Source organism: Microtus oregoni, unplaced genomic scaffold (genome assembly GCF_018167655.1).
Source record: "Microtus oregoni isolate MIOR12 unplaced genomic scaffold, Mior012 000007F_ref0000211, whole genome shotgun sequence".
Lineage (NCBI taxonomy): Eukaryota > Metazoa > Chordata > Mammalia > Rodentia > Cricetidae > Microtus > Microtus oregoni.
The window spans coordinates 43463396-43477675 of NW_024543066.1; the positions used below are offsets into that span (position 1 = coordinate 43463396).

General features: G+C 50.5%; 2 protein-coding genes across 3 annotated transcripts in view; one reads left to right on the top strand and one right to left on the bottom strand.

The window, feature by feature from the left end:
* Bicral (BRD4 interacting chromatin remodeling complex associated protein like) overlaps positions 1-8032 on the bottom strand; it is a 99274-nt gene extending 91242 nt beyond the window's left edge. Inside the window, exon 1 of one of the 2 annotated variants that reach the window (XM_041655290.1) lies at positions 8007-8032. The gene's annotated coding sequence lies outside the window, so the exon portion shown is untranslated. The remainder of the gene's footprint in view (positions 1-8006) is intronic. The other variant, XM_041655289.1, reaches the window with a different exon arrangement.
* A 201-nt stretch (positions 8033-8233) lies between these two features.
* Positions 8234-9442, top strand: Tbcc (tubulin folding cofactor C). The gene has a single exon (XM_041655993.1). It carries the CDS (start codon positions 8285-8287, stop codon positions 9308-9310), a length of 1026 nt encoding a protein of 341 aa, XP_041511927.1. The 5' UTR covers positions 8234-8284; the 3' UTR covers positions 9311-9442.
* The last annotated feature ends 4838 nt before the right edge of the window (positions 9443-14280 follow it).

Here is a 14280-nt window from a genome sequence, read left to right on the forward strand (position 1 = left end):
ACACTATACCTTGCATAGCCTGTGCAATAAACTAACACTGCCTCAAATCAATGCTAACTCCTCATGTTCTAAAAGAGCAGCAAAGAATATACTATGACAGGCTCACCTTGATCCTAGTGGGTGGGGAGCCAAGTCAGAGGCTAACAAGATGGAGGACAACCAGAGTCACACAGAGAGAACCTGTCTCAAACACAAACGAACTGTAACAGAAACGGGGTGGGTGGGACATAGCTCAGACAGTAAAGGGCTCGAGACACAAGCGTGAGGATCTTGGTTTGACTCCCAGCACTCACATAAAAAGCCAAGTATGGACGCGCATGCGCACCATTGCTGCACTGCTGGGGCTGAAGGGCCCTCGGGCTCTCTGGAAGCCGAGTTATTCAGCCTCTGATCCTAGTGAGATTGTCTCTAAGAATACGGTAGGGCCTGGGAGATGGCTCAGTAAGCAAAAGTTAGTCAAGCAGGTGGGACCGAGTTTGATCTCCAGAATCATGTAAAAGGCCCAGTGTGGGGGCTGGAGAGATGATGGCTCAGTGGTTAAAAGCACTGACTGCTCTTCCAGAGGGCCTGGGTTCGATTCCCAGCACCCACATGGCAGCTCACAACTGTCTGAAGATGCAGTTCCACGAGATTTGACACCTTCACACCAATGCACATAAAATAAAGATAAAAAAAAAAAAAAAAAAAGCTCAGTGTGGAGGCAAACCACCTCTAACCCTAGAATTCCTACAGAAAAGGCTAGAGGCAGAGGCAGGAGAAATACCAAGTACAGCCCCTGGTCAGCTAGCCTGCAGTGCTCAGCAACAGAAACAAGAGACCCCACCTCAACCTGAAAGTTGCCCTCTGACCTCTGCGTGGATGCCCCCCACCACAGTAAATACTGAAAGGAAGGAAAGAAGAGAGGGAGGGAGGATGGGGAAAGGGAGGAAAAGGGCTGAAGAGATGGCTCTTGCAGAAGACCTGAGTTCAGTTCCCAGCCCTATGTCAACTCCCTGGAACTTAGGCTCCTCCAGGGTATCTGATCTCATCTGTGTGCTCCTGCACCCACAAGCAGAGGCACAATTACACATCATTAAAACAGAAAAATAAAGCCTGGGGGGAAATAAATAAAAACAAGGCAGACAGTACTGAGGAATTCACCTGATACTGAGCTCTGGCCTGCACACACATGCACACACAAAAGGACATGGCAGGGCATGGCTATCCTCTCAAGTTCCCAAGGAATCAGACTTTTGTCACAAGTCATCTGCTGTCCTTGGCGTCACCTCCCCTCAAAATGTCCACCCTCACTACAGCCTTTGTTTCATGGTTGTTCTTTGTCACCTGAGGAAATTAATTCATGACAAAGGGGAGGGAAAACAGCAAGCCATGTTCACACACAGACACCAGTGCAATGCTCACACCGGAGACTCCTAGGAAAGAGAAACACATGCCTGTTGCATCCCTCCCTTCTTTCCTTTCCCCTTCTTTCTTTTGGTGCCAGGGGCTTGAACTAAGTGTCTGACTATTAAGCCTTAGACAAACTTTTTTTCATATGATAACCTATACAAAGAAACACAGTTGGGCTGTGGTGGCACGCACCTTTAATCCCAGCATTCAGGAGGCAGAGGCAGGAGGATCTCTGTGAGTTCAACTTAAAATGCATTCCAGGACAGCTAGGGCTACACAGAGAAACCTTGTCTCGAAAAAACAAACAAACAAAAAGAACGATTTATTTTATTGTATGTGCATGTGTGTTTGCTATGTATGTGTTTTTGCAACATGTGTGTCTGTGTCCTTGAATGCCAGGAGTTGGAGTTACAGCTGTGAACCACCATGTGGGTGCTGGAAACTGAACCCAGGTCTGCTTAGTGAGCATGTCAGCCTACCTGTAATTCTAGATCTCAAAACTGGTGTCAGGAATCCCTAGGGCAAGCTGATTAACCAGGCCAGCCCTTTCTGAGAGACCCTGCCTCAAAGAATAAAGTGGAGAGCTATCCCAGAAGACTCCTGATGCCAACTTCCAAATACAGATGCAAACACATATGCAAACACACCAATACAAATGTGCATACACGCAAGCATGCGTACCACATATATATATACATGGGGAAATGATAACTACATGCAGACAGTGGCTTCCCTACTGACAAACACCAGTGACAAAGAAGGCGGAACACAGTCTCTCCAGAAACAAGGTTCATGACAGGTCACATAGGAGGCAAGTGTCTTGTCACGTGGGGAAGGTAAGTCATGCTGTCCCGGTAGAGGGACATAGGAGCACGCATGTCCAACATGAACCTGCTGGCTCTCTCAAAATCTCTGCCTCCTGATTCACAGCTTCAAGCGTCATGATCCTCACAGACTCAACTCCCCCAGTGGAAGCTTCCCATTATCACTGTGTGGGGTCTAGTCCCCTCTCCCACCATTCCCTCAGCTCCTGCAATAGTCTCTGAACTGACAACTATTTGCTCTGGCTCAGGCCTGAAAGGGGCTGCCTGGGGCTTCCAGCCTGACCCTGTGTTAGGGTGTGAAGGGGGAGATAATGGAGCTTTTATTATTCAGCCGAAATCCTCCAGGTGAAGGAGCGTGAAGTGCAAAGTGTCCCCTGTGATTTCTAAAACCCAGGGTGGTGGGACTCTGCTCACCCCCAAACCTTACTCCAACCTTCACATTGGGCCCGGGAACGTAGACTCCTGAGAGGCGCTGCAGCACTGCTGGTGTGAAGGACCACCTGGAGCCCTGGGATGAGGAGATCACAGCCAGTGTGCTAAGCAGCAAGTTTGAAGCCAACCTGGGCTACATGAGAGCTTGTCTCAGAAAAAAAAAACCAAACCACTGATGGATGGGTTGTGCATTTCCACAGTAGAACACCTGTCTGCCATGTACAAGACCCTGGCTTTCGTCCCTAGCAACACTCAGGCCTCGCTCCAAAAGATCCAGGGTTAATGTCCCCAGGGAAATACCTGGCATCATGATGTCATTAAGTCACCACGTGACATGGCAGGGTTGAGAATCCTGCTATGGACTGGCTCGTCTTTCCCGCAGATACGAGTTCCCTGCACTTGCTGTCTGTTGCTAGGAACACTAACGCTGTCCACTTCTGGCCATGAAGCCAGACTTCCTGACCTCTCTTGTCCACTGCTATGTTCCCAGCACCCAGCACTGGAATGAAATATTTGCCACCAGCGAAGAGGCAGAGGAGTAGACAACTGTTCCTCCTCTCACCCAGCTAGCCCTTCACCCCGCACTGACTCCAGTCTTCTCTTAGCCACATGCTCGACAGGAGACCTGCCTCCGCGTTCCCCTATGCCTGCATGCCTAGCAGGGTGGCCAGTACAGCCAGCAATGAGTTAAAAAGTACAACAGGATACTCAGAGGTATACAGACAGATGTGGAGAGCTGGCCAAGGAGGGTGACAGTGTGGTTAGGGGCAATGGTGGGAAATGAGGCTGGGGAGGCATACTGCCCATGCTTATGAAAGGCCTTGTGGCCACACAAGGAGGCTGGACACAGTGAACAATCAGCCAGGGGAGGTCTAAGGAGAGTGACTCGATCAGCTTGCATTAGCATGGACGACCGCAGGCACTTAGGGCAGCACAGGGAAGACCAGAGGGAGCTAAGGCACCAGAAGGGGAGAGGGAGCCAGAACAGAGAGGTAGAGAGAGACAGAACCTGACAGGGGCCCGAGATAAGATGCACCGTGTTTGCAGTGTTTGCAGTTGGAGCCGTGAGAGAGGGACGTGCTGCGGATGACTCTGATGTCCTGTCTGTGGTGGTAGCACAAGAAGACGTGGCATTGGGATTAGACAGGCAATGCTGACCGCTTGAGCGCAGGAGCCACTGACTTGATTCAAATCTTAGTACTTGAAAAGGGCTTAAGTCCCTGGAAAAAGTAAGCTTGCCAAATGGGAAGGCAAGACAGACAAGAAGAGGTACAGAACATAGAGTGGAATCCTGTATTCCCCTGCAGATGTCTACAGGAAGGAGAGGAAGTCTGTGAAGGAGACAGACAGATCAGGGACGTGCAAGCCAAAGCGAGAGCAGCAGTCGCAGATTACTTCAGGTCACACAGAGCGTCGGGCTCAGCGAGGAGGCTTGGCGGAGAGAGGCACTGGCGTATATCCCTGAATCTACAAAAAGTCGGACATGGTAGTTTGCACTGGCAAGGTTAGGCAGAAGGTGGAGACAGGAAAACTGCCCTGGAAGCTCATGGGCTCCTTAGTGTGTCTGAAACACAGTCCCCAAAACGGGGGGAGCTGGTGACACGGTGGTGGGCAAAGGCACCTGCCATCAAGTCTGATAACAGGACAAATCTATGGCGTGTGTCTCCTACCACTGCATGGGTTTCTGAGATCAACTCAGTTGTCATTGGGCTTGCTTGGCAAACCCTTTCTCCACTCTAGCACAGTCAGTTCTGATAAGCAGGCACTAGATAAGGCAAGAGAGCAGTGTCTTCCGAAGACACAATGGGAAAAGTTTCTTAGTGTAATAGTGTTGAGGGGGAGGAAAGAGCTAGGAGAAGCAGCAGAAGGAAGCGGCTGCCAGGCCTCCCGATAAGTATGGAGCCTTTTAAGAACAGGACAAACTCTCACAGCTGTCCTTCACTGTCCCTGTGCCAAAAAAGTCAGCATTAGAGGTGGGAAAACTGGCCTCCCCTCCGATAAGAGAGGAACAGATCTCTTCAGCGAACACTTCACAAGCCATGCACGCGCACAGCTTGCTCGCTGACAGATGAGCAGGCAAATGTCCCCTCTGGCTACAGACCATTAGAAAGCAGGGTTCAGGTGCACCTTGGTGCATCTGGCTTCTGCCCTTTGCGCAGCACCCCTGACAAACCCCACTGCACAGCAGGAGGTCGCGTTCCTGTGCAGTCCAGGCACAGGCCTTTCAGTCCTTTCATTCAGTGTTTCACCGTTTGCTTATTTCCCAAGGCATATACTACAAATATGAGATTTTCCTTTTCTTCTTTAAACACAGGATCTTGCTATGTAGCCCAGGCTAGCAGTAATTATTGATCCTACTGCTTCTGCTTCCGGAATGCTGAGGTTACAAGCATGAACCACCAACCTGGTATAAGATTTACTTTTTAAGGCATTAAAAGATCAAATAGGAACTGGAGAGATGGCTCAGTGGTTATAGTACACGCTGCTCTTACAGGGACCTGGGTTCAATGCCCAGCACCCACACAGTGGCTCAGTAACGCCACCCTCTCCTGGTGCACATAGACACAGGCCAAACAATCGTGTACATAAGAAGAAAGAAAAGAGATCTATAAAACAAAAAAGTAAACCCAACATTGAGAACCATAAAATATCCAAACCACTGTTAAGTATACGCTAAGGCTGGGCAGACAAGCTTGCTGAACTGGTGAAATATTTACCTAAAGCCTGAGCCTGCATGAAGGTAGAAAGAACCAATTCCTGAAAGCTGCCCTCTGACCTCTACACCTGCGGTGAGGTGTGTACCTGTGTGTGTTCCACCCCCTCGTAAATAAAGAAAAGTTAAAGTCCACCAAGTAGTGGTAGCGCACGCCTTTAATCCCAGCACTCAAGAAGCAGAGGCAGGTGGATCTCTGTGAGCTTGAGGCCAGCCTAGGCTACAGAGCGAGTTCCAAGGACAGCCAGGGCTTCTACAGTCTCCATTCACTTTGGAAGACGTGGGCAAGATTCGGCAGCCTCCCCGAATTTTTTTTTTTGTCCTCCTGCACACCGCCCCTCCTTCCAATAGGGTGGCCACTTACCTCTGTGGAGCTGGATTCTGTCAGGAACGCACTCTCAATCCACCGCCCTCACACATTAGAACGAGGAGCAACATGGTCTGGCAATGCCAGCATTTAGCAGCCTTCCTATGGCTTTTAACTCAGAAATCAGACACATAGCTTGACAACTGCCTTGGCCACCTACTCCAGCCCGAGGATAGAAAACCTCACCCCAGTGCTCCAAGGCAGCCCCAAGTCGGTCCCTTTCAGGCCTCACACTAGTCTCTACAAACTGTCCCCGAAATACCGAGTCAGTTGCAGGACCATCCATCTCTGTCCTTTCTGCTTAAACGTTAAGCTAAACCACAGGCAATTTCTGTCACCTTCCGTCAGGTAGACAGCAGAAAGACGACCCTGAGAACACTGACTCCTATTTGCATAAAGTCCACACTTCGAACCACTAACAGACTCACCATAGCTGACAGCCCCAACTCCTAGCTCAAGGAACCTTTCACCACCAGCTTTCTTAATTAGAACGGGAGACCTAAGCAAAGCAAGTCTGGGTTGTTGCTGTTTCCAGTAGCAAAATCAGTCTTCTTTTAATCTGGGTAGGTGAAATCTTTCAACGGGGCTGGAGAGATGGATCAGTGGTTACCTACAAAGCAGCGCATTAACTGTCTGTAACTCCAGTTCCAGGGATCGGATGCCCTCTTCTGGCCTCCATGAACATGGCACACTCATGGTGCACACAAAACACTCATAGACATAAAATATAAATACCCGCCCCCACATCTATCACGAAAGAAAACAGCTATTACATTCCTCTAGGAAATATGAACAAAGCCATCAGCTAAATTTCAATAGTCTCAAATTCACACTTTTGTGAAATAAAACTACTTTAAAAAATAAAGTAGAAAACAGGAAGCAAAACTAACATAAAGAAGGCCAACCTAAGTGACCATCGACCTATCTTTTCTGTGGGCGCATGGGTACATCAGGTGCACAGATATGAACACGCGAACACGACTCCCCTTCCCGCCCTCCACCTCGCAGGGAATTTGCCACCCAGTGACACCTGTCTGGACTCAGTAGAGGAATGCACTCTTTTCAATCAAGAATTTGTGCTTGAGGTTTGGATTGTTTTGTTTTGTTTTTAATGGTTAGGAAAGGAGGCGAGTGGGTCGTGAAGATTTGGAACTCAATTCTTAATTCCAACTAATTGAATGGTTCTCGTTTCCTCCCATCTTTTTCTGCAGAAAACGCAGGTATATGGGTTAAATTTCGAGTGAGGTTTTTTGGCAGTTAAGAAAAAAATCCCAACTAAAAGAACAAAAATGGAGGTTGGCAATCAGGATGGAGATGGGGCTGAAATCGAAGACGGCATGGGCTGCCCGGGTCCAGAAGGCCTCGTGGCTGAAGACAGCCTACGAGGACGCCACCCGGGTGCTTGTCAGCGGCCGCCTTGGGCTTCTGCCAGGGACTGCGCGGTCTTGGCTGCCCACTCGCACCTCGGGTTGGTCCGGACTTTAGGCTAGGCTCGTTCACTTCCGGTGACAAATCCCTCCCACCACCTCTAGAAATAATGTACCGTTTCCCCATCGCCCTCCTAAAGACGGTCGGCCCTATAGAGAGAGGCGTCGCGCCCGGCCTGGGGTCTTAGCCCCGCGCGGCCATAGGCCGCGGCTGCGCAGGGAGTGGCTGCCACCGCACTGGGGAGAAAGGGTTGGGGGTGGCATGTCATCCTCCCCCGCCCCCCTCCGACTGCAGGAGTGGGCCAAAAATAAATAATAATAATAATAATCTGTTTTTAGTCTCCTCCAGGAACCCCGGAACCCGCTCCAGCGAGGAACTCAGTTTCTCTTATAGCGGGGCTTCGCGCCAGCTTCCCGCCCCAATAAACTGCCCACGGGGACCCAGGCGCCCCCAGGCCGCGCGGAGCTGCAGTGGTTGGGGGAGGGCAGGAAGGATGAGGGTTACCGAGGCGGCAGGGACCGGCTGAGCAAAGAGGTGATGGAAGGGAAAAGGGGAAGAAGAAAAAAAAAAGAAGAAAAAACCAGAGGCATGCAAGCGGCTCCCTGGCCAGCTGTTCCAGCTGCAGCTTCCTCCGGCGCGGCCCGGGAGGTGCAATAACACCCCCCTCCATCTTTCTCGCACTACCTGTCCCCACCACCACGACAAGCACACATTCCTCCCCACCACCCTGGAGCAGATCTCTGGCCTGTTAGGGGGTAGTAGGGAGGAGCTGGGGGGAGGGGGAGGCCTGCGAGTTTCTAACCTTGTTCTTATAAACAAACCCACATGTGCAGCTACCGCTGCTGCAACTCACCCCACAATCCCGGATATAAGTCCTGCCCCTTTAAGAAGAAAAAAAAGCTTCACCCGTTTGCCTCCCACCCCACCCATCCACCAGGACCTTTGTCTCCCCACCCCCTCCTGTCAACAGCCCCGCCCTCGTCCCCGCCCCTCCAGCGCGGAGAAACCAATAGGCGAAGAGGATACGGCGGGACCTGACGTCACCGCGGTCGACCAATCACGGGGCGCCTTGGTGGGAGGCCTTGCGGAGGGCGCCGGGAAGAAAGGCGGCGGGTGAGGAAGCCTGGAGTCATGATGGAGGGTGTGGGCTGCCCCGCGGCTCTGGGCGACGCGGCCGCTGGGTCCCCGCGGGACCTGAGCCTGGTGCCGGAGCGAATTCAGAGGCGCGAGCAGGAGCGGCAGATGGAGGTGGAGAGGCGCAAGCAGAAGCGGCAGGACCAGGAGGTGGAGGAGGAGAAGAGCGGCTTCTTCGCCGCCACCTTCGCTTGTGAGCGCGCGGCGGCCGAGGAGCTGCTGCGGGGCGAGGCGTCGGCCGAGCGGCTGGAAGAGGCGGCCAACCGACTGCAGGGGCTGCGGAAGCTCCTGAACGACTCGGTTCTCTTCCTGGCGCCCTACGATCTGCGGCAGGGCCAGGCGGCGCTGGCGCAGCTGCAGACGGCCCTCGCCGAGCGGCGCCAGGAGCTGCAGCCCAAGAAGCGCTTCGCCTTCAAGGCGCGGAAGAAGGTTGCTGCTGGGGCCACCCAGGTAGACGCCGCACCCGGCGCTTCGGCGGCCCCTTCGCCGCCCTTGGCCACGGAGGAGGGAGCTCCCGGCCTCAGTTGGGCCTGTGGCTTCTCCAACCTGGAGTCCCAAGATTTGGAGAAGAACGCCGACGAGCTGCACCAGCGCGACATCCTTTTGAGCGACCTGACCAACTGCACTGTTAGACTACGTGGCAACCCCAACACCCTGCGGCTGGCAAAGGCCCGCGGCTGCAAGGTCCTCTGCGGCCCGGTGTCCACCTCGGTGTTCCTGGAGGACTGTTGTGATTGCGTACTGGCCGTAGCTTGCCAACAGCTCCGCGTACACACCACCAAAGACACGCGCATCTTCCTGCAGGTAACCAGCAGGGCCATCGTGGAGGACTGCAGCGGCATCCAGTTCGCCCCGTACACCTGGAGCTACCAGGGGATCGACAAGGACTTCCAGGACTCCGGTTTAGATAGAGGCAGAAATAACTGGAACCACATAGACGATTTCAACTGGCTGGCCCGAAACGTGGCCTCTCCGAACTGGAGTATTCTCCCTGAAGAGGACCGGGACATCCAGTGGGACTGAGCACGGGCCACGCTCAGAGAGATCCCGTTCAGTTTCCTTAATGTCGTCACATTGTTTATGTTTGCGGTATGAGGGGCTTGAAACGGTTGAACCTCCCCTCCTTGTGAGTTCCATTAAATTCATGACAGCCGACAGGGGCTCTTGCTACTTCGATGACACTTGCTTGCCTGCCTTTGAGTGTGACGGTTTGAAGAAGGAGGGGAAGAACGGTTAGGCTTTGAGGGATTTGCCGTTCTTATGGTTGACCACAGAGCGTGATAAAGTAGGTCTTCAATAAATAATAGGGGTGTCAGGAGAGCTCCGTTAGGGCACAGTTTGAAATGGAAGTGGCAAGCCTGCACAAGCTCCATTAACAGAGCTGACCTTTTCCCTCACGCTTTGCCCTGTGTGTTTTTCTGCGGGCTTTTAAGACTCCTTCCTGGACTTTGGAATCCAGTGCTGTGCTAGGTCTGAGGTTTTGAATGGACTCCAGGAGGCATATGAACCTTCTGGCTGTAAGACTGAGATAGTCACTACGTGTGCATCCCCACCCCCATCTTCCTTTTCCCTTTTTGCAGCCCTGGCTGGTGTCGAACTCACAGATTTCCGTGTTAATGCCTCTGACTCCACACCAAAACTCACATATATTTTGTACGCTTACATTACTGAACTCTCACAGTCTACTGTTGGCACCATGTTTTACATGAGAAAGCATGTGATTGGCATAAGGTCACAGCTCACATGATAAACTGCTGGAATTTGAGACTAATATGGACCCCCCCCTTTTTTTAAATATTTATTATGTATACAATATTCTGTCTGTGTGTATGCCTGCAGGCCAGAAGAGGGCACCAGACCTCATTACAGATGGTTGTGAGCCACCATGTGGTTGCTGGGAATTGAACTCAGGACCTCTGGAAGGGCAGCCAGTACTCTTAACCACTGAGCCATCTCTCCAGTCCCAACCCTATATTTTCTTAAAGGCCAGCTCCCATGCTGATCTGGATCTTACTCTGTAATCTGGCCTCAGAACATAGGGAGCCTCACACTTCAGTCTCCTACTTCCCAGGATTTTGGAGTTTGAGGCTACGCTCCCAGTGGGACCCCACTTAACAGCATGCTGACGGTGCGTACTGAGCATGGAGTCTGAAGGAAGGCTTCTGAATCTAGGCCAAATTCAGTTCTCAGTCCTACGCTGCTAGTGGAGGGAAACATCCTGCCGAGATTTAATTTCCCCACTCATTTTGCTCTAATACCCTCCAGTACAGCCTGTCTTCTCTAGAAACCACGGCCCAGCATTCTTAGATGTAAAGCTTTGGTTGTCTCACTATGCAGCCCTGGGCCTGACTCTTGCTGTCCTCACAGATTACCTGCCTGTCTCTCCAGTGCACCATCATACTTGACCTGAAACTTAGTTTTAGGTCATGCTTTTTAGATTCTAACATGCCTTTTATTTTTAAATTTTTATACCTCAAGGATTAAGATACTAGAAATACCTTACACACTTATGTTTAAAGTATGTAAAATGTTATGTCTTACTCCAAGAGGATAAGCGAAATTGGACAGGGTGACAAAAGCCGGTGGGACGGAGCACAGGTCACTCAGACAGAAGCCAGGTTTTCTTTCCCACTAGCCTTGGAGTGGAATACTAGTCAGGATCTGCACCGAGTCAGGTCATCAAGCTGCTATACTGCAGGAAGCACCCTGCCAGTAGGGGACACTAATGGCCTTGAAGATTGCTCATTTTTACAGAAAGGCTCACTTAATTTAGAAAAATCCTGGCATTTGGTAAGTCTTTGTGTAGGTTGGATTTGATCTCCATTACCACTAGGAAAAAAAGACACAAGTATAAATAAAATATTGGGGCTGGGGAGATGGCTCAGTGTGGAGAGAGCCTGATAAGCAAGCTTGAAGACCTGAGTTCAGAACCCTTTCTAGTCCTTTTCCTTTAAACCCAGTGCTGGGAGGTGGAGACAGGAGGATCAGGGGGCTCATGGCACTGATGGCCAGCCAGTCTAGTCACAAAGACCGCAGGTTCTGTGATAGAAACTAGGATGGGAAGGCCTTCACATAGCAGGCAACGGAGAGCTCACACCAAATCCACTAAATGCCTTGAGGTCCCTTAGATCTTAGAAACGTCATTTAGTTTTTAGCTTATTTTTCCTTCAGATGGTTTCATGTATAGCCCAGGCTATCCTGGAACTCCTGATCTCCCTGCCTCAACCTCCCCAGCAATGCTATTAGAAGTATCTACCAACACACCTAGCCACAAACCAGCAAGTGTAATAGACCTCAGAATGACAGAGCCGTTAGTGCTGGCTGTCTTGGCTGAGCTGTCCCTGCTCAGCAAGCCCTCCTTGCCTCTCTGAGTGACCCCCAGACCTCCTGCCACCTACTCACACCTGACTGCAAACCCCACCAGAACAGTTTGAAAAAAAGCATCTCCAGTCTTTCTTCAAGAGTCTGGATCCCCAGCACCCTCGGGGCAGTTTACAACAATCTGTAACTCCAGTTCTGGGGGGACGGGTGGTGTTGACGCCCTCTTCTGGCTTCCCTGGGCACTGTCTGCAAGAGTGCGCAGGCTTACATGTAGGCAAACCGCCCATAGACATACAATAAAAGGGGGGGAAAGGATTAGTGTAAAATTAATCTCCCTCTGGTTTTTTATTTTGTCTATACATTTATAAACATGCTACACTGAATAGCTTTCTCTTCCTGAGTCCTAGTGGAAGCACGCCCCTGGTCTTGTGGCGGATATACTGGGAGGTCTCTCGTGAGTGTAGGGAGTGGGATCTTGCTCTTTAATGATTATGCAGTGTTCGTTTGCACAGGGAACCCCCCGGTTACTTAATCAGTGTCTAATGAACAATAAAGTTTGTCAACAGCGCCACATGCACTACCAAAGACACCCATATCTTACAGGTGACCATCAGGGTTACAGTGGCACACGCCTTTAATTCCAGTCCTTGGGGAGCAGAAGCAGGTGGATCTCTGAGTTTGAGGCTACCCTGGTCTACAAAACGAGTTCCAGGACAGCCAAGGCTACACAGAGAAACCCTGTCTTGAAAGTAAACAAAAAAGTTGTCAATTAATAGCCATGTGTAAGAATGATTCAGCAATGTGCCGCTCTGTCTCTAGGCTAAGTACCTAGGACGGAAATCACTGCATTAACAGGCTATGAGCATCTAGAATATGACATCAGTAGAATGCCGGGGGGTTGTCAATTTCCAGCTGCACGGTCTGCTACCAGACTTCTGGGTCTTCTTGTAATCTAACTCTAATCGCTCCACCTCCCTTGTTTAAGTCATTCCATGCTACTACCAAATTGGTCTTCTTAAACTGTGTCACTTTTCCTAGGCTCTTGTTCTCGCGGGACTCACTCCTACCTCCATCTTTTCACAGCCTCCTGTTCTTACAGCTTGTGTCATTTCCTCACGCATGATGTGTTCCAGCTTGTCTGAACTAACACCCATCAGTCACACACACACACTCACGCACAGGTGCGCGCAGCCCTGGCGGGAAGAGCTTCACACGGGAGCTATTACCAAGATGTAGGCAGAGTTCAGGAAACACAATGAGATGGTGTGGGACCTGTGTCTTCCCTAGGGCTGAAGCTGTTATCTGAGGCGGGAAGCAGTAGGGGAGAACACCAAGAGTTGTAGGTTCCTGTAGGAGAATGCAGCCTATCAGGGTGCAGGCAACTGGGGGCCTCCTGGGGACAGGATCTTTTGCTACCTGCCACTGACTGGACCCAATTGGGAATGTCAGAGCAATGACATTTTTTTTACAGATTTATTTATTTATTATGTATAGTGTTCTGCCTGCATGTATGCCTGCAGGCCAGAAGAGGGCATCAGATCTCATTACAGATGGTTGGAGATGTGGTTGCTGGGAATTGAACTCAAGACCTCTGGAAGAACAGCCAGCACTCTTAACGACATAGCCATCTCTCAAGCCCTAAATAAACTTTTTTGTTTGGTTGGATTTTTTTTGTTATTTTTTATTTTTTTTTAAATTTTTTTTTTTTTATTGAGAAAAGGAAAAAAAAGTTTCAGCCTCTTCCCAGCCTCCCATTTCCCTCCCCCTCCTCCCACCCTTCTTCCCCTCCCCCCACTACTCTCCCCCTCCCTCTCCAGTCCAAAGAGCAGTCAGGGTTCCCTGCCCTGTGGAAAGTCCAAGGTCCTCCCCCCACCGTCCATGTCTAGGAAGGTGAGCATCCAAACTGGCTAGGCTCCCACAAAGCCAGAACATGAAGTAGGAACAAAACCCCGTGCCATTGTCCTTGGCTTCTCATCTGTTTTTTATTTTTTTAAGATAAGGTTTCTCGGGGGCTGGAGAGATGGCTCAGCGGTTAAGAGCATTGCCTGCTCTTCCAAAGGTCCTGAGTTCAATTCCCGGCAACCACATGGTGGCTCACAACCATCTGTAATGAGGTCTGGTGCCCTCTTCTGGCCTACAGACATACACACAGACAGAATATTGTATACATAACAAATAAATAAATAAATAGAAAAAAATTTAAAAAAAAAAAAAAAAGATAAGGTTTCTCTGTAGCTTTGGGGCCTGTCCTGGAACTCGCCCTGTAGACCAGGCTGGTCTCGAACTCACAGAGCCTCCCAAGTGCTGGGATTAAAGATTAAAGGTGTGCACCACCACTGCCTGGTGTTCAGTTCTCATTAATCAGCTTCCAGGCCACATGGCAGGTGGGAGAAAGGAAGACAGCATCTAGAGGGCAAATGGGAGATAATTTGGCTACAAAGATTTTCTTCCAAATCACTTAGGCTCTGTTTCATCAAATTCCATTCAGTTTGGGTCCGTGTGCACTGTATAACTCAAATGTCACTTCCTCTGAGTTGTCCTCAGTCTCTGAAAATGAAGCACAATGTGTACACACACATACTCTCTGTCTCTTTCACATGCATGTGCACGCTCATGCACACACACACACACACACACACACACACACACTCTTTGTGCAGTGCTGGGGATGG

Coding starts and splice junctions, on each gene's coding strand:
- Tbcc (XM_041655993.1), top strand. CDS start 8,285: ATGATGGAGGGTGTGGGCTGCCCCGCGGCTCTGGGCGACGCGGCCGCT.